At 40.9% G+C, this 27,986-nt stretch overlaps 1 protein-coding gene across 3 annotated transcripts; it reads left to right on the top strand.

Annotated features, from left to right (window-relative positions):
• The first annotated feature begins 226 nt into the window (after nt 1-226).
• LOC136942061 (protein inscuteable homolog) lies at nt 227-27,972 on the top strand. Of its 3 annotated transcripts, none has more exons than XM_067234813.1 (13): nt 227-364; nt 11,442-11,530; nt 16,306-16,672; nt 17,481-17,533; nt 17,723-17,846; nt 18,797-18,910; nt 21,350-21,475; nt 23,670-23,841; nt 24,037-24,215; nt 24,595-24,661; nt 25,862-26,017; nt 26,336-26,412; nt 27,105-27,972. In XM_067234813.1, exons 2-13 carry the CDS (start codon nt 11,460-11,462, stop codon nt 27,231-27,233), a joined length of 1,635 nt encoding a protein of 544 aa, XP_067090914.1. In that variant the 5' UTR covers nt 227-364; nt 11,442-11,459; the 3' UTR covers nt 27,234-27,972. The 3 variants fall into 3 exon arrangements, with proteins under 3 accessions (XP_067090914.1, XP_067090913.1, XP_067090915.1); XM_067234812.1 differs by having other exon boundaries at nt 16,306-16,678; XM_067234814.1 differs by lacking the exon at nt 227-364 and having other exon boundaries at nt 11,513-11,534; nt 16,312-16,678.
• Nucleotides 27,973-27,986: the final 14 nt, after the last annotated feature.

Genomic DNA, 27,986 nt, shown 5'->3' with positions numbered 1-27,986 from the left:
GGTCTACAATTACATTTCACCATAACTGGTCTCTCTGCAATTACATGCCCCACCACAGAACCTCTCCAAAATGCGACGACGCCACTCACATGGCAGACAGAAATAGAATAGTTGTCTGTTTGGATGGCCGCCCAGCTGAAACTATGCTCAGCCCCCTTGACTGGCAATGGAGCTGTGGACTTTTTCTTCCCCAAGAAAAACCTTAAGGTCATGGTAGAATTTGAGCAGTTACGCCAGTGAGCTCCAGTGTGCTGGTTGAGCTCAGAGGAGAAAGGAGGAGAGGAGCCTGCAGAAGAAGAGAGACTCTTGCGGCACGACCATGAAAACCCCTTGGAAGACTTTAAGGTTCTGACCTTGGGCGCGGGTAAGTCAGGGAACTGCTCACTGATGTTTGCTCACTCCTGGGCATCACGAGGGATTGTGTGAGGACTTGATACTCTTTCAAAGAAGCGCACACATTTTGATTGCAATTGGAGAGTAGTAGAAACCAAAGGAGGATTGAGAAGTGCAGGTGTCTGCTGAAGGGCGTGGCATCAGAAGCCATCTAAGCAGGCAAGAGCAGGTATCTTTGTTAGATTCCCACAAAGATTCAGCTGAAGAAATGTGGAAACTTTAATTCAAAGACAGAGACTGCGTTTCTCTACTTAATTCTTCAGAAATAGCATTAAACATTAGCGTTGCTAATCCACATGGAAATGCTACAGTCAGGTAAGGTGGTTTCAAAAGGGAACTTACTGACTTTAACATTTAAAAGGCATGGTGAAGGCAAAGCTGATGCTGAAGTGTTTTACAAAAAGAGACTAACTTAATTTCTGCTATTCTATTTGTTAAATTGCCAATGTGTAAACCACCCCATATTATGACGGAATCACAATCATTTGTTTCACGTTTGACAATTCTTTTGACACAACTTAAATATCAACTAGCATTTTGTAAATGTCAACTCTTTCTGTACCCAACTTCTGCATGCCCTTTAGTGTGCCACCCACATCATGGCCAGAGTAGGCCAGTGTAGCCCTCAGTGGATCAGGTTACCTTTTATGTCCCCACACAGAAGAGATGCTTTGTGTGTGTTTTCTCCGAGTGATGCTAAATTACCATCCACTGTGGATATGACTGGGAACTCTGGAGGGCGTGTGTGTAGGCGTTGCCAGCTTTGTTTTCAGTTAGAGGAGATGACAATATATAGGCTATAGGATTGTGAGTTTGGTCATATGGTTAATGATAAGAAGGACTCTAATGCCCATGTTGCATGTAGACAGAAGTGTGTATAGACATGTACTGTTTGAGTTTGTTTGAGTGAGCTTGTCATACACACTTGTTTGAGCATGAGAGTAAGTACTTGTGTGTGTGTTTGTATGCTTGATATGCGTGACCGAGTGTAAGTATAACCATCTGTGTACTGTCTCTGTGTGTGTCTGTTGGCTGCATATGTCTTCCTTGCCACATTGGCAGTCATCTCTCATCATTCATCTCATGCTCTACTCCTCTGGTAAGCAGCTGTGGAGGGGAGTAGCCTGACTAATGTGAACCACAACTGGTAGCTCTGGCCCTTCTACCACACCATTTAGTCAGCTTCCCTCCTTGGGTGGGGCGACAAGGGTGTTCTACTATACATATTCTATAGACCCAGCATCCTGCATCAAACACATCCCCCATTCCCTCTAACCATCAAGAGAAAAAAAGAAGGGACAATGAATGATTCGGGACAGTGAGTGATGGTAAGGTCAATATGTTTGGCTTCCAATTGATCTTTACCTTCAATCTCTGCTTTGCTGTGAGTTGGAGGACACAACGTCTTTGAGAAACGTACTGTGGTGTTCCCAAAGCTCACTTGCAGTTTTTTTCTCGGTGGGAGTTCTAGTTTAAACTGATTCCCTATTTCTTTCATAGACATTAAATATAGAAAAGTATCCCATTACGCCTCCAAGGCTGAATTCCCTTGATGGCTTCAAGGCCAGCTCTGTCCTCTCTCACAGTTATTTTCCTAGAAAGTACCACTGTCAAAAAAGTAAATAAGTACAAGCCCAGCTGAAGAATTTGGCAAGTGTCAAGAAAGAGACTGTGGTCTAAAAAAGATTCTTACTAGTCGCTTCTTTCACCTTGCCAGTTGATTCGAATTCGATCTAGACACATCCAAGACACAAGACACCAAACTATTTGAGTTAACTTTCAGAGCATGCGAATAATGAAAAGCTGAGATGAAAACCAGGCCGACGCATGACACTAAAGAAACATAGAAACATTCCAGGCTGTGTAGGACCAAAGGCGGCATTATTGGGTTTGCTCCCAGCTGTTGAATTCTGAACCCACAGGGAAGTCCTCAGCACGGAGCCACCTGTGTTGCTTTTTACATATCAGCTATGAGTCACACACTTTCAGGGACATGCTTGTGCAAACAAGCTTACATATATTTCAAAGAGCAGCATTATTTAACAAGGGAACAACATCTGTGATTTCAGATTATGAATGATTGTTTTAGATTTTGGAAAATATTTTTCAGAGACAGAAGATTTAAAGGTTTGTGCCTCAATCCATGTAGGACCTGTAGCATTAAAAAGGAAATTCATTTTTAACGTTAAATTACATTTAGCAGACACTCTTATCCAGAGCGACTTACAGTGAGTACAGGGACATTCCCCCGAGGCAAGTAGGGTGAAGTGCCTTGCCCCGGGACACAACTTCATTTTTTCAAGGCCTGGAATCGAACCAGCAATCTTCTGATTGGTAGCCCGATTCCCTAACCGCTCAGCCATAGACATTTCATTTTCCTAAAGACTATCTATGGAAAATCCCAGCCTCAATTATCTTTTACATTACTACTTGGGGTGATTTATCAAAATCTTAACATGGGCTATTCTGGCTCACCGAAAATGGCCAAGGTGTAACACCAAGTTTAACTTTCTCAAAGTGCAAACATGGGTGATGTACAATGCATGGACATCTTTGTATTTATTTTGGAGAGTTGGTCTGTTGACAGGTCTGATGAACCGCCAGAGCTTATGACTCAGCTGATGCTATCCCCAATACGGGGCTCAATTAAGAGAGTGCACGTATACTGTCATCTTTTGCGTAGGCGGACCCAATATGGCAGCCACTGAGGCAGAAGACTGGAAAACAAATCAATATGAGTGAAAGAGAGCCTGTACTTCCTGGGCTTCTTACCCTTCTCTCACTCTTTCTGCCCCTTTTCTTATTTTAATTGGAGGGTTAGAGAATGGGGTCTAGGGCCTCCTGTGTTTTTACCTCCTCCTCTCTGTAATTGGAACACTAACCGTCCCTTCATGTGCTCCGAGGCTCTTTGCGTTGGTAGGACTGGGAAAAAAAAGAGAGTTAAGGTACCCCTCAGAGCGGACGAGTACCAACATCCTTTACTGGAGTGCTGTGGCAACGCACAAGGGTCATGTTTCTCCTTGACTCAGCCTGAGTGTTGATGCAGTGGAGGGTTCCTTGGGGGAATCTTGAGAAGATCATTGTTCAGTCAGTCTGGTCCCTCCTCTCATTATTGGAGCATTGGATAGCTCTGACACGAATGCTTTTTTTCCCATGACTTCCGTAACAGATGGCTTGCGCTTGCCATTTGAATCAGATGGTCCTTCACTGGTGACGTTGAATTCAAGAGGTGTGTGAATACTATCTTCTCCACTCACTGCCAGGGAATGTTTCTGTGTATATCAAATGGGATTGTTCGACGTGTGCGCGGCAGATGTCTGTACACTCACACTCGCACTCAGACTCATATGTTTACTTTATAAATGACAGGAAAAAATAGGAATTTGTGTGTGCTCAGTGGTCACACATGTGGACTTTCTTGCATACCTTGAAATCTTTCCAAAAAACATTTGCTTACACTATTGACCTCATATGTGCCACATTTACCCTGGGCTTTTGATTGTGTAGGGCAACAACACAGGAATGAAAACACCTCCGGAATTCCACTGAGACACTCAAGGGGAGCCTGTGTTTCTTGGCGTGTGTATGGAGCCAAGTCTGGAAATAAGACATGCCACTGCCTTTCACACACAACCACTCACCCACACCCAGACACACACACCCAGACACACACACAGACAAACACAAGAAACTTGACCAAATTTGCTCCCCTCCCTAATGTTAACCATCTGTATATTTCCGTTCAGCAGTGGGTTTGGTGTCGTCCTGCCCTCTCCCCTTCCTCCCTTTTGTGTCTCGTGTGTGGCTTAGCCCCGCACTGGGTCCACACCCACTAAAGAGCATAACACCCATATCCACTTAGGGTATATTTATGGTTTAGGCATGGGGGTATGAAGATTGTAATTTACATGGCAGGTGAACGTGGGTGGAGATAGATGGACAACAAGCTGTAAATTCTGCCTGTATGGATTCCACTTGACTCCAGTGTTTGGTATGCCTCTCTCTCTGACATGAGAGGCTGTATCTGGGGCACTGCTATTTCCAAGGCACTCCATCTAACTTAAAGGAGGTGTCATGGAAACTTCAGTGAGGTCATTCTGAGAGGGATTGATGGGAAAAGAAAAGCAACAGAAATGGCAGAGAACACTGGGCGGGATATCACATTTGCTCGAAGTGGATGGTACAATCACACAAATCACAAAATACTGCATCCTGAAGTAGAAATGTGTTACGGTCTGTTATGGTCTTTACCCTGGTCATGAATCTAAAGCAAGTCTTGAGTTCCTACCTCAAATTATTTGTGTATTTTAATCTGAAGGACTAATAGCTGTGTAATATGACTAGTCAGACCGATGATGGATGACAGCTTTTAGTGTTCTCCTAAGCAGCCATGTGTGGTGCTCTGCTGACAGAGGCCCCTGCTAGCAACTTGTCGGTACTGATCATAGTGATAAAGCCTGCTATTAACTGACCCAACGATAACCTGTCTCAAGTTTGGTCAACCTAGCTCTGTATTAGCCATGTGGCATGTGTTAGCTCTCCCTAGGCTCCATTCATTATTAAGCAGCTCCTGATGTTTTGCTAGCTACGCTAGCGTTGCTCTGGTGTCAGGTAATGCAGCCATGGCCTCCATTGGACATTAAAGTCTCAGGATCCAATTGCAGCAGTAGCTGTTCACAGCTTCAGTATTGATGCTTCTCAAAATGACTCTGGTCTTCTGTTAGCAGAGTGCCTTGGCTCATCCGAGAGGCCTGTCTTGTTATTTATGTGTTTAGTTTGCTCCTGTTGATGGACAGTGGACCTTAAAATGCATTTGGATATTTTTCTTGGAGTAGGTGACCATCTTTTGGAAGGTATGTTATTTCTATCATCCTCTATTTATAAAGTCATGGAAAAGAAGAGCTATGGTTTTTCTTTATTACTGACTGTAAAGCACTAAAATGACAGTGGCTCTGCTTTCGCAGACTTGTGGTCAAGTGAATGGGATATTTATCATCCAGAGTTTCATATAGAGGGGAAAAAGAGACTTGGCAGCATTTGGTATTGAAGCAGTAAGTTTAGGTGTAAAAAGTCTTACAATGCTGAAACTGTTGCTTTGAATGCCTGTATCATTGTTGGATATATGAGGGGCTATCTGTCGGACATTGTGCCTTTACTTTTTCTATGCGTGTGTGCAGGTTCAGCCAGCTTTGCATCTGAACCTCTGTGTGTGTGTGTGGCTGTGTTTGTATGTGTGTGTGTGTGTGTGTGTGTGTGTGAGAGAGAGAGAGAGAGAGAGAGAGAGAGAGAGAGAGAGAGAGAGAGAGAGAGAGAGAGAGAGAAGGGGGGGGGACTTCACCCATCCTGATCAAATTGATTCAGCTGCATCATAAAAACAGGTTGTAATGGTTCACATGTTCTGCATATGATGTGATGAGTAATGTACTGGACTGCACTGGAGGGCACCTCTCATACTACAAGGCCATAAAGTGGGAGACACGCCCTCCAGTCTCTGCCAGACTCCCAAGTTGTTTGTCTGTGTCCATTTAGTATCTTGAATGGCTCAACATTTAATTGGAGGAGACAGGATGTAATCTTTATTTGTTGTTTATTAGGAACTGGCTTACACAACTATCTATCACGGAGGTCAATACTCAAGCGACTATTTCCATTTCTCACAGAAAGTTTATTACCTAGGACCGGTGATAGCTCTGCCTATTGGTTAGATGAGCCAGCAACTTTTGTCACCCTACAGTCCACAAAAGAACTTCACTGAATGGTCAACCTAATCTCTTCTGACTTCCTTTCCTGATCCCTTGATCAAAATATCACCTGAGATGTTTACATTGGCGGCGAGGATGGGAGGATTTATATATGAAGCAAGCTGAGGCTGCCAAAGTTCAGTTGCAGGAAAATTCTATAGGAATCCGTTTGATGGCCAGACTTAGTCAAACAAACTGCATTTGTTTTGGACAGGGATGATAAAGCAGGTGAGAGAGAGTGGGTGACATAAAAAAGGATATTCGTCACAAATGTTGTTACATGACTTGTTTCACAAACAATATATTTAATTAAATTGATCATTATTATTATCGTTACCATTACATTTTATAGGTAATGCTGAACAGCTACAAGGATAGAGTTAAAGACAATGAGAGACAAGAAATGAAAACATGTGAAAACCATGAGACCAAGTAAATTATTCAAGGGAGGTTAAAGGATGGAGATATGAAAAGGAAAAGAGTAAAATAGAGTAAAAGTGTGAAATATCGTACTTTCAGTTGACCGCAAGATATATATTGAAATACAGAACATACTTATGGTGTCATCCATTTATCTTCTCAGAAGTGTCAGGTGAAATGTTCTGACACCAGTTAAATCCCTCTCTCCTCTAGTTCTCTCACTTGCTTTATAATGGACCACTTACGTAGGGTAGAGATGGGCTCATGTCATGCCTTACCCAAAGACCTAGCTTTCTGTCATTCCATCACATCAATGGAATCCTCTTTTCCAACTTCATTGTTTTCCTAGAGACAAGACCATGACATTTTGTATTCATGCTACGTTCCATGTCTCTGTAGTTCTCTGCCTGTATCACCTTCCTGACTCTTCTAAACATCTTGCCTTCCTTTCTGACAGATTTTTGCTCTCTTACTTCCTTAATATTCACAAAAAAGTAGTACAAAAAAGTTCATTTTTCTCACTCACTTTTCTGTGTGTGTTGACGTCATACTTCTCTGACACTCCACTTTCTTACAGCTTTTTACACAACTGCTCTCTGTCTTAAAGTATCTCCCATGTTTTTCCTTTTCAGCATCCTGGACTGCAACAGTTTTTTCTCTTCACCGCTTCTTAGTGTCCACTCTGAGCCGGCATGTTGAGTGTGTTCCTCCCCCTGGCCTGGGGGGGTCACTGACTGGAGTCGTCAGTGTGATGAAGTTCTTAGTTTGGAAGCGATAATTAACCATGGCACTCTTGGCATAGTGACTCACTTCACACGCGCTCCTCCCCCTCAACGGTACTCGTCTCAGCTCTTTCACTCGCCAGTTGCTCACCATCCTAGCCACCCACTTGTTTCTGCCCTCCTTCGCTGCGGGTGTCTTGCTCTCACAGCTGTGACACCCTTGAACCCTATCTGTCAGCACCCATGCCTCAGACAAACATCAGCTCCTCAAATACTTCAACTGTCATTAGTAGCTGGATTGTGAGAGTAAAACTGCAAGAAAGATTATGGGTGTAAAACTTTAATAATTGTTATATTTATAATACTTGCAATATTATCAAGACAATCAACGTATAAGGAAAAGGTAGAACACTTGAAGAACTGCAACCAAAATCCAACAAACAGACATTGATTGTGTGTATTTTTGTATGCTCCAGGAAGCCATGATTATGTAAACTGTGGGAGCTGTCACTGCTATCCGCAGCGGGTCCCCATATCTGTTTGACTGCAATGTCTTAAATGATTGAGCTGCACTCTGAGGGCTGTATTATTTTGACAGTCCCATCCTAATGCCTGCATGTGGGCGGTGAGAGAGTTAATAGAACATGGCACTGTTGCTATTTTCACACACTATCCGGTTTAGATACGATGTTGGTCTTAATGCAGCATGCAATGAATTCTGTGTTTGAGTAATTCTTCTCCTGCTCCACCTTTTGATGCTGGAAGCCAAACTCTATGACTGTTTTCAGATTGAAAATTTAAGTCTCTCACTATTCATTTCACATGCTTTAGTTTTTGCTTGACTATTGTGCAAACAAAAAATGTCAGCGCTTTAAAAACATTTGACCAGTCTGTGAAAAGTAAATGGATATTTCCAGGTCAGCATCAGAATACATTTACAATAATAACACTGTTATCTGAAGAATGCGTTGCATTCTCTCACTTGAGAAAATCAACAGGGTTATTTTGGTTTCAAAGAAAACCTGTAAAGCTCAGTAGAGATCTTATAAACAAAGTTTCCAGCTACATTAACAGGCTTTCTTGGCTAAGAGACTTGCTAATTGATTTTTCTTTTTTGTGTCTACCCTAGACTGTTTATTGTATACTTTTCTATTAGATCGTACAAAACAATCAAAACCCTTCCATGGAAAGGTATTAGTAAACAGCTAGGCTACCACATTTGACTGTGTGCTGCGTCACTTGTTGTAGTGACTCTGTGGGCACTATACCGTACTTCTCTCTGAGCACAGGGCCTACATTGAGTCAGCCCACGGAGCGTGGGACTGGAATGCCGGGGCAGAGCTCAGCTGAGCTGGGTTCCAGCATGTTCCCACAGTCAGCTGCGACCCATACAGTAACGCTACAGTGGTCATCATACCAAGGCTTCAAATCCAAGATGATAGTTCTCTGGTAAATGTTGTAACTATTGTCTCCACCTGTGAATATCCTCTCTTGGTTCAATGAAAGAACTTGGAGCAAGCCTCCACGCCTGCTGGTCGTACATCGGAAGCATTTCTGTCTATTTAAAGGCCAAAGGGCAGATAAAGTAGGATCTCCTGGGAGCTTACTCTGATACTGGATAGAGGACTTCCAGTGCTGTAATTCAACTAGCTCCACTCTGATGTTTTATGTTGTAGTCAAGCTATGGCTTTGTAAAAAGGTGAGTGATGTCTGCCTATTTCTAATTCCTTCTCTATCCTGTTAATCTGTTTTACGTCAAAAGCTGATTAATAGCATTTGGCAAACGAATGAGGAGAACCAGCATGAGGGGATGTATTTTGCTTTTTGTGTTTGGCATGTGGATCCTAATTCCTGAGTATCCATGCAGTGGGTTTAAGCAGAGACAGCTATGGGCTTAATTTCCACCACAGAACATTTAAAGGTTTGCTTTTTTTTATTTTACTGTGGCCCTGCAATTACCGTGACCACAGGCGCTGAGGTCAGCAGACAGTGAAACTATTGTCTAGAGCCTGCACCATGTCACACAAAAAGGGAACTGGGAGTGTGTCTTCTTAGTCATATTTTAGATGAGCAAAACATCTAAATGACATTCATTTGTTACTCAATTACTTTTCAAATAATTACCTTTTGCAAACAAATGACAGGCCTTCTCGACGTAAGGAGTTGTCTTGCTGTAGTGGTTTCTTGAGCTTTGTAATGAGTTTATGGAGTAGTACACAGTCCCATGCTGTCGAAATTACAGTTTTGTGTAGCTGTATAAGTATGAGCTAGGTAAACTTCATGTGCAGTGTGGAGACAAACAGAACTTGAGACTATTCTGGACATTAAACACACACACACAACCACCCACACACAAATGCACTGGTGAAGCATGAATACAAGTGCCGCAATACATTTCAAGGGCACATTGAATTATTTCCTTCTGCAGTCCTTACACACGTAACCCACCAGGCGGTTGTTATTTTAGCCCACATGTGACATGGCTGGAACACAAGTGTCCTTTGTCTCCTTACCCAAACCAACCACATTCTCTCTAGCACAGGCAGGAAGCCATCAAGCCACTCAGGTTTCTCTCCTAGACATGAAAGTAACTGACAAACCCAACAAGGAGAACTTAGACAGGTCCAGTTGAAACAATTTCTGAAACGCTTAAGAAAAACAGAAAATAGTGGAGCCACTCTGTGCTCTGTGTCAAGAACCCAAGCAACTATTTTGATCCAAGCAGAACTTTTCCAAGTGAGGTGACCCATGTCTTCTATCAGTGGCGTCGAAAGATTGTCAACGTGAATGGTCAAGAGCCACGGGAATCATAGGACTTAGAGGCAAGATGGGGCATGATGAAGCCCCTAGGACAGTAAATCTTTCCCACTTACAATCAGTAGCTGTTCATTTATACACCTTTATGATGAAAACAGTAACTATAAGAAACCAAAAACAAATAAGTAATGAACAAACACTCTAAAAGTGATTCACTTTCAGTGCGTTGGCTTTGGCAATGAATCTAAATTCTCGCCACACACTTTACCTCCTCATCATTTCAGCAGATTATGACCACTTGTGGTAGAACAAGAGATCCCTCTCAGAATGATAGCACTTGACCTGCCTGTCATTCATGCAACAGCAGTGGCATGCCTGATTGCTAGATTCTGCACATTAGACTTCTCACCTCAATGTGTATAATAATACAGTGTGTTTAAATAGGTACTGTAGCTATCCAGAGCAGCAGTCTTTAATTGTTTTCACCCTAATCCTTTTCACTAAGATGATCTAAGTATCTACCTATATATACTGTATCCATATACAGTATATATAACATACTGCATATCAATACTATTACTGTAAACTATATCGATACAATGGCAACATTGGACTGAAATGTTATCAATAAAAACCAATGCCTGAGCATTTAATTCAAGCCCCGCCCCTACATCTCAGAAACCTCATTGACACTGAGCAGCACTGGCTGTTTGGTAGAGGCTCGGCTATTGTACTGTGTGTAACTAGGTACCAATCATAGTCAATGGTAAACATGAAATTTGTTATCATTTCACAGTATGATGTCATTAACTAAATGGATTAGGCTACGCCAGGGCCACCCGTGCCTTTGCAGATTTAAAAATGGTCTAATCTAAATGGGATGCATCAATGAAAATGTGAAATAAAGTTGCAAGCACTTAGAGAGCCAGGCACTTGCTTGAGGCTCAAAGTGGAGAGTCACTGGCTGGCAGCCAGCCAGTGAATTAGAAGATAAGAAATATTCTTGTACTGGCACACTGGGTCTGCGGCTATTTAAAACATTGGGTTATTGATCATTGAATTACTTGGAGGGGAAAAAAAACAAGACAAGAATAGAGGGCTTGGATGCAGATCAATAAGTAGATATTGCAGTGGATATGCTGCTACATTTCCACTGCAATATCTATCCGCTGCTTGGAAAGCAACATGGTTGCTTTCCAAGTTGGTGTGTGTGCGTGCACGTGTAAATGTGCACACCTGGGGTACTACTTTTGTGTCAGTACAGTATGTGTAACAGTAAAGGGTTGTATCATATAGTATTTGACCATGTTTGATTTACGACTCTAATACAGACACTTTAAAATGCCACTGGAACACAACTTTGAATTTGTTGTTTGGCATTAATTATGTCAAATTTGGTTCATTCTAGGTGCTGAGAAAAAGTAGTATGGACACAGACAGAATGGCTACTCCACAAAGTTCCAGGCACAGTAGCTCTCTTTCATCATCTCCTATGAGGTAAGTAACCACAGCACTTATACACAGACATAATCTAGGTTGTCTATGTCACATACAGGCACACACACATGCACACAATGGTTGTTGTTTTTCTGACACTACTCATAAGATATTACCTTGCCTCTTTTATCTCTAAATAGGGTCCCAAAAACGCATGGTATTTCATGGCAGTCCCTTGTTTTGTTAATGTACTATAATGGTGACTGTGTCTAACAGATGTTAATATCATGGTCCTGACAGGGTGAGGAATTCAGGTGTTGGTGTTGTGATGTCATTATGCAGTCTCTCTATCTCTCTCTCTCTCTCTCTCACTGTATTCATCACAGTATTCAGCCTTTGGTGGTAATGTGCTTCTGACTGCAATTACTGTAGTTTGAGAGGTATCTGGTCTGTCCTCAAGGACATGTATCATCAATAAAACCACACAGATATGCAAACAGAAACGTGGTTACATTATCACTGGAACACATTGGAACACAGAACATGTGGAACACAGAAATTGTAAAACGTCTTCATATGTAAGATTAGTCAGTTTATGTGAAGTTCAACATGAGCTATTTTGATGTATCCAGTGTTATGAACGGAAGAAGAATATGTTAGAATTCTATTGACTCGTTCTACATATTTCTTCATATTTCACATCTTAATTCGGCATGAGTCTCCTTGTTTTTACCTCAGTTGTTTCAAACTAGCTGAAACTCTGAAATGTAATTTGATACGCCCCCACATTTCCATTCACTGTGTGAACACTTTGCTCCTATTGTAGTCTCCGGAAAACATTTCAATTGATTCCAATGTGATTCTGTGATTTTCAGTATGGTGACGAATATTTAAGCAAACGAGACACCCAGGCACATGCAGTATTTGCAATCTTTGATGACAATTGATAATCACCAGATTAAGTCTTGCTATTTCTTGGACCAAATTGTCATGCACATGGAAATATATGGTAAAATATTCACTAAAGCATAACATTTACATGATTCCAAATCAGTCTCTTAAAATTAACTTTTAATTTTCCACAACTCAGTCAGTGAGAAGTTATTTTATGGCACACCAGGTGGACGTTTCAGAACTGGTAACCATGGTCTCTCTTGTGTTGAACCACCTGGAACCTTCAGCGATCTGTGCTGTTTCCTGCTTAATCTTGCAAAGCTTGAGTGATGACAGGTGTTAAAACCAGCACCATTGGGCTTTACAAGTCTGTTTACCACACAGTGCTAACTAGCACAGTACTGCCTAAGTACCCAAAATAGACAGAGTTTCGTCATTGTAGCTTGAACTGATGTATTAGCATCATTGATAGTGAAGGCTGAATTGTGGAGTGTGTGTCTTGTCAATGCAGTGGAGTGACACACAAAAGGAGTGCAAGAAGGAGGATGTCATGGACTTGAGCTATGCTTTCAATGGTTAGATTTAGTTCCAAACACAGTGACTCACTTTCAGTGGCAAACTATTTCTTAAAATGTGCAGTACAAAAAAAGTATTTTTCTTTATTATTACCCCACTTTATTATCCTTGGTCTTCTTTGTTTCTGGTTGTTTTTTGCAGTCACAAGAGAAATGGGGATATCTTGCTGTCAACCAGCAAACTTGACACGTTCCCATAATCAGAGAGCTTTGTGACATTAACTATTAGAGAAGCTAACATTGGCAATTTGAAGGCCACAATTCTTCAGAGAAACTGACACTTCAAATACAGTGGTGAGGGACTTTTGGTTTTCTTTTTAGCTATATACTATGATAGAGATTTGTGTGAGAGGTCTGCAGCTTCAAATTTTTTCCAAAAGGCAGTAGGAGACAACCATATACAACATCGAAGTTATTTTTAGTGCTTCAGTTACTAGTCTAGGAAAAGGTTTGATTTTCTACATTTTATTTAGAAAAACGATTTTCTTGTTTACTCATTGCGCTTCTCTCTCCTTTTGATCAGGAGAGATGCAGACGGTATTTCGAGTAGACAAACAGCATCTTTATCATCCTGCTGATGGAAGTCATGCAGGCTTTCATAGTCAACTTACTGACACATGTTGGAAGTGTCTACTTTGTCTGTGTTTGACAAAACCCTAATGTGTTCCATGACAGTATTTTCAAGAGTAATGGTGGGACTTTACAAATGGAAACAGGGAGAAACTATAGAGCTTAGCTTGATTAATTTGAAGCCCATTATTCCCCAGTTGGTCATGGCGCATATGTTACACTTTTTGATTCATCAGGGTAGGCCTTTTCATGAACACACACACAATAAATATCCAAATTGATATGATAGGTAAGATCTCCCTTCTTTACATCTGTGATATTTGATTGAATTTTTTTTCTCCAGCATGTGTGTTTACTGGCCACACTGTGTAAACATATTTCTCTCCACCCTCCCCAACCATTGGTTACGAAGTGGGACTTCTCTTCTCTGCAGTCCTAGTCTGTGATAACAGAGCTGACACTGTTGCCCTAGCCCTCCCTGGCCTCGTATGTAAATATTTGCAATCTCTTGAAACTGTAGTGGGCTATTTCCTCCTCTTTGAAAACACACCTATAATTCCAAAGATATGACACAGTGAGAAGAGTTGCCATGTGTATGTAGATGTGTGTGGCTAGGATTTATTTTGTGTATGTGGTAAATTGTTGTTTAAATTGGAAGACGGACATTTCATTTGAGCTTGTTTTTCAATTAAATCAATTAATTATATTGTAAAAATTCACATCTGTATACTTTAGCAGTAATACAAGACACCTGTCTACATAAGTCAATACAGTAAACACAAATATTCTATCAATAAACTCCAATCTAACAGGATTACAGCTAACAATGAACACACATAGGGGTTCACTTGCAAGCCATCCAAAATCCAAACATGGGATTTTTCTTTTTTTCCGTTCAATTGTGGGTTTTTAAAATGGTCCTCGGTACAAATGTTTATGGGTTCACCAGGTAAAACGATGCAGGGTTACCTCTTTCAGGCTTGATGGGCAATTAGGACCCCCATCACTGCCCATTCACTACAGCCATGACACACAAAGTAATTAACAAATATGTGACCACCATGTGCCGTTGGTGCTATGGGTGCTGCCCCCCTGATTGTGTGTGGTCAGTGGGTTGGGAAGGGTTTTATGGAAGCAGAGCCAGTGTTAGCTAAGCAGCCATCAAGCTTTATCAAGCTAATTGGCTGCAAACACTCTGGTAACCAAGGCTGCGCTGTTACTGTTACTGTTGGTCATTGAAAACATTTACCGGTGCATGCTTGGGTATTCTAGTATTGTTGTCCACTCTTTAAATGTGCTGATTCTTTTTCACCAAATGAAATACAGCATCTTACAGCTGTAAGATCAGAATCCGGTTTATTGTCAAGTTTACACATACGAGGAAGATAGTTATACTGTTCTGCAGTTATAGCATTTCATTGAGACTCCTGATCTCATTTAAAATCTCACCATTGTAAACTGAAGAGGCTTGTGGGAGATCAATAGTTGAACCGATGAACCCATTGTCATAAATGACGTGAGCTGAGCAAAAATCACTTCGCCTACGCCGTGAGGAGAATGACACATTGAGAGGTCTAGAGAGGATTTTAGGTTGGCATCACTTTTTATAAACTTGTGAGTGCATGTGTGTGTCTGTGTGTGTGCATGTGTGTGTTCCACATGAAGAATGTGAATATGAAAAATGGGATGCAATGAATTTTCCTTAAAGTTCTAGGCCCTATAATTTGTGGTGCTTTATTAAATATAGCATTTCATTGTGGCTTATTTCAATGGACCTTCAGTTAATAGTATTTGGGAAAAACAAACAAAAGCCTCCATGGAAACACAGGGAACTGATTTACTTTTGTAAACAGACAAATACCATCCTACTTTATCTGGCGGAAAAAATATGGCATTGTGCCTTCTCAATGGCACAGTGATATTTAAGAAGCTCTGTTGAAACCTTGACAACGGATGCATGCACAGCAACAACACAAAAGGCAAGGTTCTTTACCTCTTTGCATCTATAAAAATCGTGAATAAACACAAAATGTCTGTGGATTCCCCCAGCTCCAGATAGATTTCCATCAGTACAAAGAACAGGGTTTTTGTAAACGCAATGTTAAAACAAACAACAACTCATTTCTTTGTTCCTACAATCATACATCACCATATCGATCTTCCCCACAAATAATGTAATCTTGAATATGAATGGAACTCCCCCATGTTTTACATTAAGAAGAGGAGGTTTCTCTATGTTATCAATCGACTGCTCACCCTATTTAATGTTGATTTCATTCATTCAAGTGAAATACCCTGGAAAATAACACAAAAGCATTCGCTTAAATTCTCGGTAAGATCAAAGACCATGGGAAGTGTTTGTTCAAGTGGACCCATAGGTAAATCCTTATCTCTAGTGAGCTGAAATGATAGTTGACAGCTGACAGGCAAGACCAGCAGTTACTGCTCTGTAATAGACCCCACTTCCACACTATTGATTTTGGGTTTGCTTGGTGTTTCCTAGATAAGCTTGGCTGTTACCAATGGTTGGTTCAGATTACTGCAGAGTTTTTTTGTGTGTGAAATATGTGTTTAATGTGTGAAAATGTGATTGATGACCTGGATTATTTAATAGAGAAAGTAATCAAGAGCGGTGAGACCAAGTTTGGTGACAACATCACTAATTCCACACCAAATATTGATGTTTGAGGGTATATTTGTTACAGAATTGTGGAGAAAACAGTAAAAGTAGTAAAAGTTATACAAAAATCAGAGAGTAATTTTTTCTTTGTATGCCTGTGTGCTTTTTCATACCAGCAGTAGGATGCGTGGGGGGGCATCACTGCAAGTGGACTCGGTGCAGCGCTGGATGGAGGACCTGCGTCACATGACCGAGGTAGAGTGCATGTGTGTGCTGCAGGCCAAGCCCATTGGTGTGGAAGAGGATCCCCAAGGCGAGCTTATCGTGGCGTCCGGGCTGGGCGACCACGTGGCGCGGGACAATTTGCAGACACTGCTGCGGCGAGCCCTGGTGGTCAGCACAGAACTGGGCAAGATGTTCCAGCGGCTGGAGAAGAGCCGCTGGCAGAGGGTACACAGCACAGCCGTGCGCACAAACTGTCACGTGCGCTCGCTGGTGCACGAGTACAGCACTGCACGCAACACGCCACCAGAGCTGCAGAAGGTGAGGGTGAGGAGGCAGGGGGTGGAGGGGGAATGGCTCGTGGGTCATCATGGGTCAGTTGGTAGAAAGTGAATTGGTGCATGTATAATTTACATTTACATTTACATTTAGTCATTTAGCAGACGCTCTTATCCAGAGCGACTTACAGTAAGTACAGGGACATTCCCCCGAGGCAAGTAGGATGAAGTGCCTTTCCCAAGGACACAACGTCAGTTGGCATGACCGGGAATCGAACTGGAAACCTTCGGATTACTAGCCCGATTCCCTCACCGCTCAGCCACCTGACTCCCCAAATTAATTATTTGATTAAGGTGTGAAAATAAATACATTTAATAATTTGAAGGCTGTACTGTGTTTCAGCCATTCATTACTAAAGTCGATGGCTAATGGCTAGTTAGTGGCTAAATCTACTGTGAACCACCGGAAATGTTCATAAATATAGCTTTATTCTGTATTTTGTACAGTGAAGTACCAGTCACATCCAATCCAAATGGAGTCTACAATGTGTAAAGTGACGTAATCAGGCTTTGAGTACATTTCTGGCCTGAACTACCAACAAATGAGTCTTTGTCACAGCCATGCGGAAGCAAGCTTGTGTAATGAATGCATTTTCTACCACAGAAGACACACTCACTTCATCATTTTAAAACGATGCCTCACTAGTTACGTTTCTACTTTAGTTCACTACCCAAATGCCTTTTGTATGGTTTTTCATATGCACATTGCAGAGAAACTAGACAACAGGAACTTCACTTTACATTACTATCAATCAACTTTCTTTCTCACTGTTTCTCTCTCCACCCCACAGTATGAGAAATCTCTATTGGAGAAGTGCATAGAGCTGACTACCATAACAGAGAGGTAAAAAATAAAGTGGAATCAAATATACTTTTAGATGATGACGCAATACCACAATATCCTTGAATATGAAGACTTCAATGTGTGCTTATGCAGTAACTACAGTAAATAAAACTCAATCTTGATATATTGTTTATTGGAAAACAATTGACCTTCAATTTGAAGTTTTAATTGACCTCATGTCCTCCACAGATGTTTGCATACCGAAGACAAATTCTTCCTGAAGTCCATGAGGGAGGCCATTCACGAGATCCTTACCGATGTCAGTGATTCGTTCAGTCATATGATTGACCTGGCCCTAGCCAATGAGATCCAGGTTTGTAATCTAGAGACTAATCATTTGTTATCTAATAGCCTTGAGCATTTGCATATTTGTAAGTTCATTACCATGAGAGGCTGTAAAGTCCGCAAGTGGGTGTTTTGTAGACATCAAAAAGTTTAATTTGATACTTTTGATAGCAGAGGTAGCGTGCAGTAACAAGCAATTTTGCTAATGATACGATGAAGCATACTGTAAAAGCCTAGACCATTTCATAATGGAAAAACCAAACACTTAGTCACCAGATCCCATCAGGGTGAGTAAGGGCTGAGGCCAGTGAACACTGGTTCAAATGCAAAATGTATCGTAAGATGATTCGGATAGTTTGATTGTTTGTCATTTGTACAGTACATATCAAACATAATTTTTTTTAACATGAAAACTGTACCATGCGGACATACAGAGACCTCCCTCCCCGTCCCGGACTTAAACATACACGCACACACCCTATTAACTCTCTGCTCAGAACCCTCCCAATGTATTGTAATGGGACCTGAAAACAAGCCATGCTCCAATAGAAAGGGTGAATACTATAGCAAACATTTGCACAGTCTGATAGGCTTCTAGAATAGACTATGCCATCACTCCTGGACTACTAAGAGGTTATAATGAAAACAAAGAGTTTCCTCTATTCACATCATTTCATGGTTCCAACCCTGCAATTGTAAATGTCCACAAGCATTTAGTCTTATAATGGACAGCATATTATTCCAGGAAGTGTTTCTCTCATTCATTCCCTTTCACCTCATATAGGACTGTGTTAGCAACATGGTGGAAACTAGCTGGAGAGATTGCAATTCGAGCCAGAAAACAGAGTGACTGGATTGAAATGCCACCCAAATAGATGTGAATTCAAGTCCTTCTGTTAAACGCGAAGCCCTGGTTTCTGCGTTAGTTAAAGAAAATGTCCACTATTGTTGAATATTGTTGCTTCCATCCCTCTCAAGATCCTAATCAGGCAGATTGAGTCGTCAGACAATATGTACACCATCGGCAGTGCCATCAGCAACCTGCTCTCTCTCACCCAGGATGGGCCACAGCTTTGCAGCATCATCGCCAAGGTGGGTCTGTGCCTCAGCTTCACCTCTCCAGCAGCACAGCCAACAAAAACTACCTTCACCCTTTCAGCACAGTCTGTTAGCCACATCCTCTGACAATCACACCCATCTTTGCGTTTTTCATTTGAATTTTTAAGTCTTAATCAAACCCCATAATACTTAATGATGACGACCTGACGATCTGCCTACTCAACTTCCCATCTATGTTTAGAACTAAAAAGCTATTGCACAAAAAGATTAGACAGTACAGACTGAGTAACATGTCCCCATGGCCATTAGCCCACTAGTCGCTTCCAGAATGCTATTGATAAGATTCTTCCTGGCAGGATACTGAGGTTACACACTGGCACACACACACACACACACACACCTCGACTGTTGCTGGATCAGATCAATACTGTCAGTTTTTATTAGCAGTGAGCAGTGATCACAGAGAGCATGCATTTCTGTGTTCTTGTCTTTCACCACATCAGTCTGCTCTACCTTCCCTTCTTTCTCACCATGCTCCAGCTCAAAGAGCCCTTAGAGGACTGTTTAAGAAATTGTGTCGGCCAAAGGGGCTAATGAAAACAGAACATAAAACCAAACCGGCTTGTAAATTCATTATTCACTCTATGGAGATTTTGACGTTTTAAAGCCTTTCTCTCTGGGGCAAAAGGGTTGGTTGTGTAATTGTTGGTGCATTTCCAAGTTCTTCCGTCATCTGCCATTTTCAGAGCGCTGACGTCTTCGTTCACCCTTTTCTCATTTCTACGATTAGCTGTCCAGCACGACAGAAACTCTCCAACCATTTCCCGGTTTCTGTTGACAGATGTGCCTATAGTCTGAGATGTGGAGCATGAATAACTAAGATAAAGTTGGTATGGTGGTCTGACTGTTGAAGCAGATTACATGTCTGTAGCTTAGTCTGGCATTTATCCAACTAAGTGGACAATGTATTTGTGTGTGTGTAAGATACTTCAATACTTCGGCATGGGGAAAAAAGATAAGCCTACCTGAGTCTTCCTCTGCATTGTATTCCTCAGGAAAAGTCATAGACATGATTTAGTTTACCTTCTGGTGTGATTAATAGACAAACCTATTGGGACACCTACTTATTACACCTACAGGAGCTTTTATGACATCCCATTCTAAATCCATAGGCATTAACAGGGAGTTGATCTCTTTGCAGATATAACAGCTTCCAACCTTCAGGGAAGCGTTTCTACAAAGTTTTGGAGTGTGTCTGTGGGAATCTTTGCCCATTAATCCATACAGAAATGTTTTGTTGAGTTGGGTGTGATGAAATGTGACTGGCCTGCACAGAGCCCTGACCTAAACACCATCAAACACCTTTGGGATGAACTAGAACGGAGATTGCGAGCCAGCCCCTCTCGTCCAACATCATTGTCTGACCTCACAAAGACTCTTCTGGATTCATTAACTCCATTAACACAAAGTTGCTAATTTATTATTTGCCAAACATCTCATGTGTTTAGTGTTAGTTTGAATATTCATTTAAATATTATACTTCTTATATTTTGAGGGACGTTTCTCACACGATCAAGAAAGGTTGTCCCTAAAGTCGTAGTTACTGGACGATGGTGGCGCCTCTCTTGTTTTCCAGGCATGGTTGGCTACAGTGCGTGGGCAGGGCAGAGAGCAGGGGAGAGCGGTCAGGTGTGGGCCTTGGAGAATAGCCACTCCAATCCCTGGCAGCATGGCCCCTATCTATGAGTTAGACGCCACCTCAGAATAATGGGCCCTATTAGGATAATGGTGGTCGTTACTGGAGTTGGACTTCCAGGTAATTCAATCTACGGCAGATAGGATTTTCTCTGCAAGTGTTTTTGTCAAAGAAAATCTCCATAGACAGTGACTGGAGATAGGGTATGACTACAGTCATGCTTACGTTTGTTTACCTCAATCTGCATCTCAAGGGAGATGGACAATCATAATGGTGAGACCAAATCAGTCCTTGTTTCCATGTTTACTAACAAAACATGAGTAGGCTAATAGAAAGTGTTATTGGGTAGTTTTACTAAGTGCTATGAATTATTTGAGTCACTGCAAGGTCTGCTTGGCAAGTCCACCAAGCACAGTCGGCAATTTTGACTGGTCAGTTTGATGAGTTTGGCTGGCCCAATGGGGATTTTGAAAACGTTCAGAAAGTTTAAGCCAGCACTAAACAGTTTTTGAAAAATCGGTCTAGCATACTGAAAGTCGATTTAGCTTTTATTTAAAGTTTTTAGTCAACAGCTACCGGTAGATGATTAAGATGGACACTCGTGAATATTCTAAATGTCATGCCAGTTTCAAATTGTTTGTATGTCAGAGGGTTTAGCACTGTTTGACTTTCAGTTGGACATATTGTTCATTTTGTACAACTAGCTCCCAAGTGGCTGATGATGAGACAGATGAGTTAGCATCATTAAACCCGGATTGTGTTTATTTTGTCCACAGGAGGGCGCTGTGGTGGCCTTGTTTAAGATCTGCAGGCAGGACTGCTTCAGTGACCTCTACGCACATGCATTAAGGACTGTGGCCTCTGTGTGCTGCGTGGAAGAGGGGATCAACCAGCTGGAGAAGGTATACATGCATCTACCACCCTTCCCAGTTTACACACACAATCAAACAAACACACACACAATCACATTTCACTTACTCGTGCACCTATAAAACCTTAATCCGTTATGAATTAAACAAACTGTTGATATAAAGTCCAGACAGGATAGAGAGCGTCAGTGGCAGATGTTTGGGCTCACCGTGTGATGGTTGTGATTTACTAATATTGTACACACTATCCATAGCCTCCGCATGTTTTGACTAAGGCACTGGTTTATTTGAACTGGTGAGACTGTGGTCATAATGGTACCAGTGGGAGACTTTGCCGCACCTGCAATGTTCACTGTACAAAGGAACTCTTGTTTCTCTCTGGTTACAGTTTCCTAACAGTCTTATTACAGATTTATTTTGGTTTCTTGCAAAGACTAAACATGGGTTGTCAGAGAATCGCATACTCTAAACTCTAAAGCCATGCACAGATGACTTGTGTGTGTACGTGTATGAGAGAGAGAGAGAGAGAGAGATAGATAGAAAAGGAGAGAAATACTGTAGAGCTGGGTGATGGAGAGCGTGTAAGAGAGGGAGTTTGTGTGAATTTATGTGAGACAATGAGAGAAAGAATCAGTTTGTGTGCAGTTGATAGACCTTATAATTTTATCAAACCGTTTTGAATCCAATAAAGACTTAGAGCTGACATTTGTTTATTACATTTAGTATAAATATAACCTTATTCACTGGGTAATGATGGCACGACTGTCTGCATCAACTAAAAAGCAGCCAGGTGTAAAGACGCTAGATGCAGTAGACAAATTCACCCAAGATTTGAAGCTGGTGTCTCAAGAGGGGCCTGTCATGGAAGCCTGCTGCTACGAAGTGAGCACGAGCAGTCGCTCAACCTTGAGAGACACACCTGTCACTGTTGTTGGGTGATGGAATGAAGGGACTAATGGGTATTTTTTCTTATCACTGGGAAAAGTTTCATTATCTCCGATGGGGCACCAGAATACTATTACACAATGAAAGCATAAAGTTGATCATTAGCCAAGTAGTGTTGCACCTGTCAGACAAGTTTCACATCTGTTCTTCTGGAAACAAAAACCCAAAAGGCAGTATTTTGAATTCTCACATTATATTCTTAATTTTATTTTTTTTTAACTCTAGTATCATACAATATACTCATCACTTCCTATTTTAACTGTGGAATACTATTCTTATTTGCATTCTTAAATGCCATAAGTTTCCACACACTGTCCAACAATCCCTCCAAAAACCATAAAACTAAACTTGTTGATGATGTCACTCTCAATGAGACGGAACTTTTATGCAAGTCAAATGAGTGACGAAGACAACAGGCAGCAGAGTTTTTGAGCCGACAATGAATGAGAACATTTTGGATACACAAAGGAGGAGTTCATCTCAGTACAGTAGGGACTGTGCGTGAAGAGCGATTTTTCTGCATCATTTGGTTGAGCTGACACATTACTGACGGATAAAAAATAGGTTTAAATAGGGATTTGCCCTGTCATGAATAACCACAATGTGATGTTTGTCAAGATGACAGATTGACAGGTGTGTCTGTGGAATGACAATTGACATTTCATTTTGTATGTCTTAAGTTAGGTTAAACTAATGCACACAAAGCATACATATAACATTGCATTATTTTAAGTTTAGGAATTGGTAGTGTGTTCCTTTATCAACTTAGTATGAAACCAAAATACAGTTGACAGAGCTTTTTATAGCTATATGCATTTATATAATTTTGTGGACACCTATTTTAATGTGTCACTGTAGCTTATAGTATACAGTCAAGATCTGAAACACTTCAGTAGAGGCTGAGAGTTTCATCTGGGCAACATTGCCACCATGTGGATGAAGATTTTCTCTTGTTTAAGAATTCCAGAATTGACAGAGAATGATGTAGCTGAGACACCGTCAGTTTTGTATTTAACTTTTTTTTCCTTTCACATTTGTTCTTACAAAGTTACAAAGTTATGCTCTCTCTTGTGGTTTTATTGTTTTCACTTTATGGACAGAGCCTCTAAAGTCTCTCCCAGGTTCACCTCGGACACTTGCCTCTTGGTCTGTCCACCTAAGATATAGCCACGGTGTTTGTGATATGAATGAAACTGCACTGTGGAGTGAATTAAATGCTAAGGGCTTGTTACAGTAAATCACAATGACTAAACTTTGATGGATATGTGTTTCCTATCTCCAGGTTGATGGGATTCTGTGCCTGGCGGATATCCTGACAGATGAGAACAGCACAGAGGCGGCGAGGGCAGAGGCAGCAGCGGTGGTAGCCCAGATAACCTCCCCTCATCACACCTCCACGCAACACCTGGCCAGCTTCCTGGAGAGCATGCAGGATATTGTCACTGCCCTCATCAGTGAGTGGAAAGCGTTTCATTCCCCCCCACAAAAAAAATCATCCTTCATAATTTACTGAATCAACGTTAAATGTGCAACCGGAACGTTGTGGAAATAAATGGCCAACTGGAATTGCTTTGTGAAATGATTTACCATTACAATTTTCCCCCAACAATGTATGTTGCATTACATGTCTTTGGTCTTGTCCCCTCCAGAGTTGTGTGAGAGTGCCTCATGTGGTGAAGTCTTTCTACTAGCATCAGCTGCTCTTGCCAACATTACGTTCTTCGACAGCATGGCCTGTGAGACTCTCCTCCAGCTCAATGCCATCCACATCCTCCTCCAGGCTTGCAAAGACCGCCAGAGAGTAGATACACCTTACTCCAAGGACCAGGTGAAGCAACACCTCAAACATTAATTTTAACGATCCCCCATTGATGATACTCATTATAAACTGCTACAACACCTCACAGTCAACACCTCACAGCTTGTTACGTTTATTTAAAACATTGCCAAACAAATCTCACCAGATGTCGCTATTGGCTCTTTGAAATGTCTAGTTTATATTAATTTTGTCGCTAGGGAAGGCGAAAAGTTGCTAAATCTAGTGACAAAGTTGTAAAATTGTCAACTAACACTAATAAAAAAGGTTAGTGTTGGTTGTATTGTGATTCATGTTTAATTACAAGTTTAGATACACCTTGTCAACTGTTTACATTAAATCCTGCTTCATCACTCTAAATGACACTGTCTGGTTGGCATGGTCCTTTTAGGTGGTGACCATCCTGGCAAACCTTTCGGTCATAGAGCAATCTGCATCTGAAGTCCTTCAAGAGAAAGGTACACAGACATCTGTATGCACTATTTGTAGGTCACTTACAATCCAATTATAAATCGAATGTACAAAACAGAGTAGTAAAATGTGTGACTATATACAGTAGCAAATTTCAAATCCCTTAATATGTAGGCTGCAACATCATGAAAAATAAATGTGATCCACAAGATGGCAACATCAGGCCACATGCAATGAAGAAATGCTGAGAAAAGGAACTTTGCACTGCCAACCTATTTAATGTGCTTACTTCACTTACAAATTATACTTTTTTGGGTCAACCTTCTTTATATGTGTTTTGTCTCTAATATGTCATTTCTAACCTTAACCCATTTCGGTTCTTTGTTTGTACTTTTACATCAACACTATACTGATTATTAATGCAATAGACTCTAGAAATGGCTGTCCATGCGTTTGTAACTTCTCGCTTAGACTACTGTAACTCTTTATATTGCGGTATATCTAAAACTCAGATTATGCGTCTCCAGCATGTTCAAAATGCTGCTGCCAGATTTCTCTCTAGTTGTCGCAAACATGAACACATTACTCCCATTCTCAAATCTCTACACTGGCTGCCATTTTCTCAGAGAATAGATTTTAAGATTTTACTCTTTGTCTATAAGTGTTTCCATAACACCGCTCCTCTATACCTATCTGAACTTCTTCATCCATACTCTTCTATTAGAAGTCTTCGTTCATCTGACCAGGATATGTTAGTGGTCCCTCGTGTACGGCTCAAGCGTAGAGGAGAGCGTGCCTTTTCTGTGGCCGGTCCTAGACTTTGGTACTCCCTGCCATTGGAGACCAGGATGGCACCCTCCATCTCTAGTTGAGAGATGAGATCTAAAAGTCCAGGCTAAAGACCCACCTATTTTCTTTAGCCTTTTTATGATTGCTCTGGGGTTTATGTCTGTTTAAATTTTATGGTTTATATTTATATCACTTTCTTTTTTAATAATTCCTATTTTAGCTCTTTGAACTCTATTTATGGTGTATGTGTAATTGTCAAACGCTCTGTGAAGCACTTTGGCCAGCCGTGTGGCTGTTTGTAAATGTGCTATATAAATAAAGTTGAACTTGAACTTGAACTTGAACTATTGCATATTGAATTAATAGTATTTTTGTATTTTTCAATACAATTTTTGTTTTGTTTTTTGTTGGTCATCTGATTCCTGTGAATATGTTGTGACTGTTGTTGTGACTTGCAGGGATTGATAGACTTCTTCTGCTCTTGAGTGAGAAGCCGTCCTCCACCAGTCCATCGGAGGGTGCTGCATGCGAGCGGGTGCAGCAGAAAGCTGCTGTCACTCTAGCACGTCTGAGCAGAGATCCAAGGGTGGCTCAAATGGCCATCCAGCTGCAAGGTAGAAGCTCCGTTTGACTTCAAACATTTACACCTCAATCTTTCCAGGCATAGATACTCATTATTTATAGTATTTACACAGCAGTCTTTCAAACAAATTGGATGATTTCATACAAGATTATATATCAACAGCTGTTTCATCACAGAACACAGTTCTTTGCTAGAATGTATGTGTATATTCCAGGAGAACCTGATCTTTTTTAATCATTAATTAATCAATTCAGTGAGGCTCTTTCTGACGTTCAGACAGAATAATAAAATCACTCTAGATGTTTTACCAAACATACTGTATATCTAATTGAAACATTTTCTGCTCCAGCCGTTCCTTGTCTTATTGAGCTTTGCAGATCGCCATCAGAAAGGAACAACAGTGACTCAGTACTGGTCGCCTGTTTGGTAGGTATCAAACACTGTAGCTGTGTCTGTGTGTAGGGTTATGCATACCAATGTGTTTCCATAATGGATAAGATGTATTTGTGTATTTAAACCATTATAATACACCTCATCTATGTAATGATCCATGTAATACACATAAACTCTACTCACACTTCAATGGAATATTCTCAAGGAATGCCCAGACCACAAGTGTACAGAATCTCATTACTTTTCAATCTAATTAGTAGTTAGATGTCCACCGGGCTGTATTGAAACACAAGACAGCCCTGAGTATCTCAACTAACCTTGTCATCATAGGTTGATAAGATCACACAGTGCAAATCCCTCTTTAAATATGTACATATCATACATAAGCCCTGTATTACTTACTCTGCCTGACCATAATTGATAAGATCAGATCATGTGCAGGCTCTTCAGATCTATAAATTATTGTCAGAAATTTACTGTAATGATTCAACTGTGAGGCATAGCTCCTTTTCACTATAATGTGTGTCTATAATGTGTGTCTTAATGTGTGTCTTATGTAATGTTCAATTCAATTTTACGTTATTATGCTGTTGTGCATATGTGAGTTTTTATTGGTGTAGACTGTATCTCTATCTACCAGTATTTTTTTATGCTTTACATCACATTGTGTCATTGTATTGTAAAATGCATTGACTGGTCATTCCTTTTTTAAACTTGAATCCTAGGCTGCCCTGAGGAGGCTGGCAGCAGGCTGTCCAGAACGCATTGAGGCCATAGACCATCAGCAGCTCATCAAACCTCGTCTGGTGGATTCCTTCCTGTTGTGTTCCAACATGGAGGAGAGCTTCGTATGAGAGGGAGGTCCAGACAAGAGTTTAGGAAATCTTAAAATAAAGAAATGCTTTATGCCCCTGAAGGACAAACAATGGGTCACAGGAGCCAATATTTTTGCCACTCTGAGAACTCAGCTAGAGACTCGAAAATATTTTTTAGGGGAAATGGAAGATTACCATTTTGGGAGTTACAGTGAACACTTTGAGTTTGTAGATGAGAAAATGACTGTGAAATGATGTCCCTATCCTATCCATGACAAAATATTAGATTTTATAGAACAAATCTCCTCTCCTCTAGAAAGGTTCCACCTACAACAATAAAGGGTGCTTTTGTTGACCCTGCGGTAAAAGCTGCAGACCTTCAGAACCCAACGGGTTTATGCACAACAAACATGCATATGAAGCTACAATGATATTTTATTTGTATTTACTATTTTATTATTGTGTCGGTCAAAATCTGTCAATTTTCATTGTTCAGTGCCAGCTGCCAACTTCATGGGTTGCTAAAAACGCTGACACACGTTCAGAAAGGGGAAGTTCAGAATAAGGCATTTTAGAGGATGGTCAAAGTAAGAGCAGTCCTCCAATGAAAAGGTTATATGGGACGTTGATCTAGTTTGTGTATTGAATTGTAAAACTGTGCATTTCAAATTGTATATCTACTAAGAAAAGACATGTCTCAAACCTGTTATTATCCTTTTATTTAAATATCCTGAATCTAAATAATGTTATGCTATTGTATGGCATGCAGATAATTAAAAAAAGCATATCTTA

The sequence above is a fragment of the Osmerus mordax genome, chromosome 4, assembly GCF_038355195.1.
Source record: "Osmerus mordax isolate fOsmMor3 chromosome 4, fOsmMor3.pri, whole genome shotgun sequence".
NCBI classification, from domain to species: Eukaryota; Metazoa; Chordata; class Actinopteri; order Osmeriformes; family Osmeridae; genus Osmerus; species Osmerus mordax.
Note: the sequence above shows the minus strand (reverse complement) of the source record. Positions and strands in the feature narration are given on the sequence as shown.

Excerpts from the sequence above, each read along its gene's own strand:
- LOC136942061 (XM_067234812.1), top strand. The coding sequence starts at position 11,460 with ATGGACACAGACAGAATGGCTACTCCACAAAGTTCCAGGCACAGTAGC. Across the intron at positions 17,534-17,722 it reads CTGACTACCATAACAGAGAG|ATGTTTGCATACCGAAGACA; the intron begins GTAAAAAATAAA and ends TGTCCTCCACAG. Across the intron at positions 18,911-21,349 it reads TTTGCAGCATCATCGCCAAG|GAGGGCGCTGTGGTGGCCTT; the intron begins GTGGGTCTGTGC and ends TTTTGTCCACAG.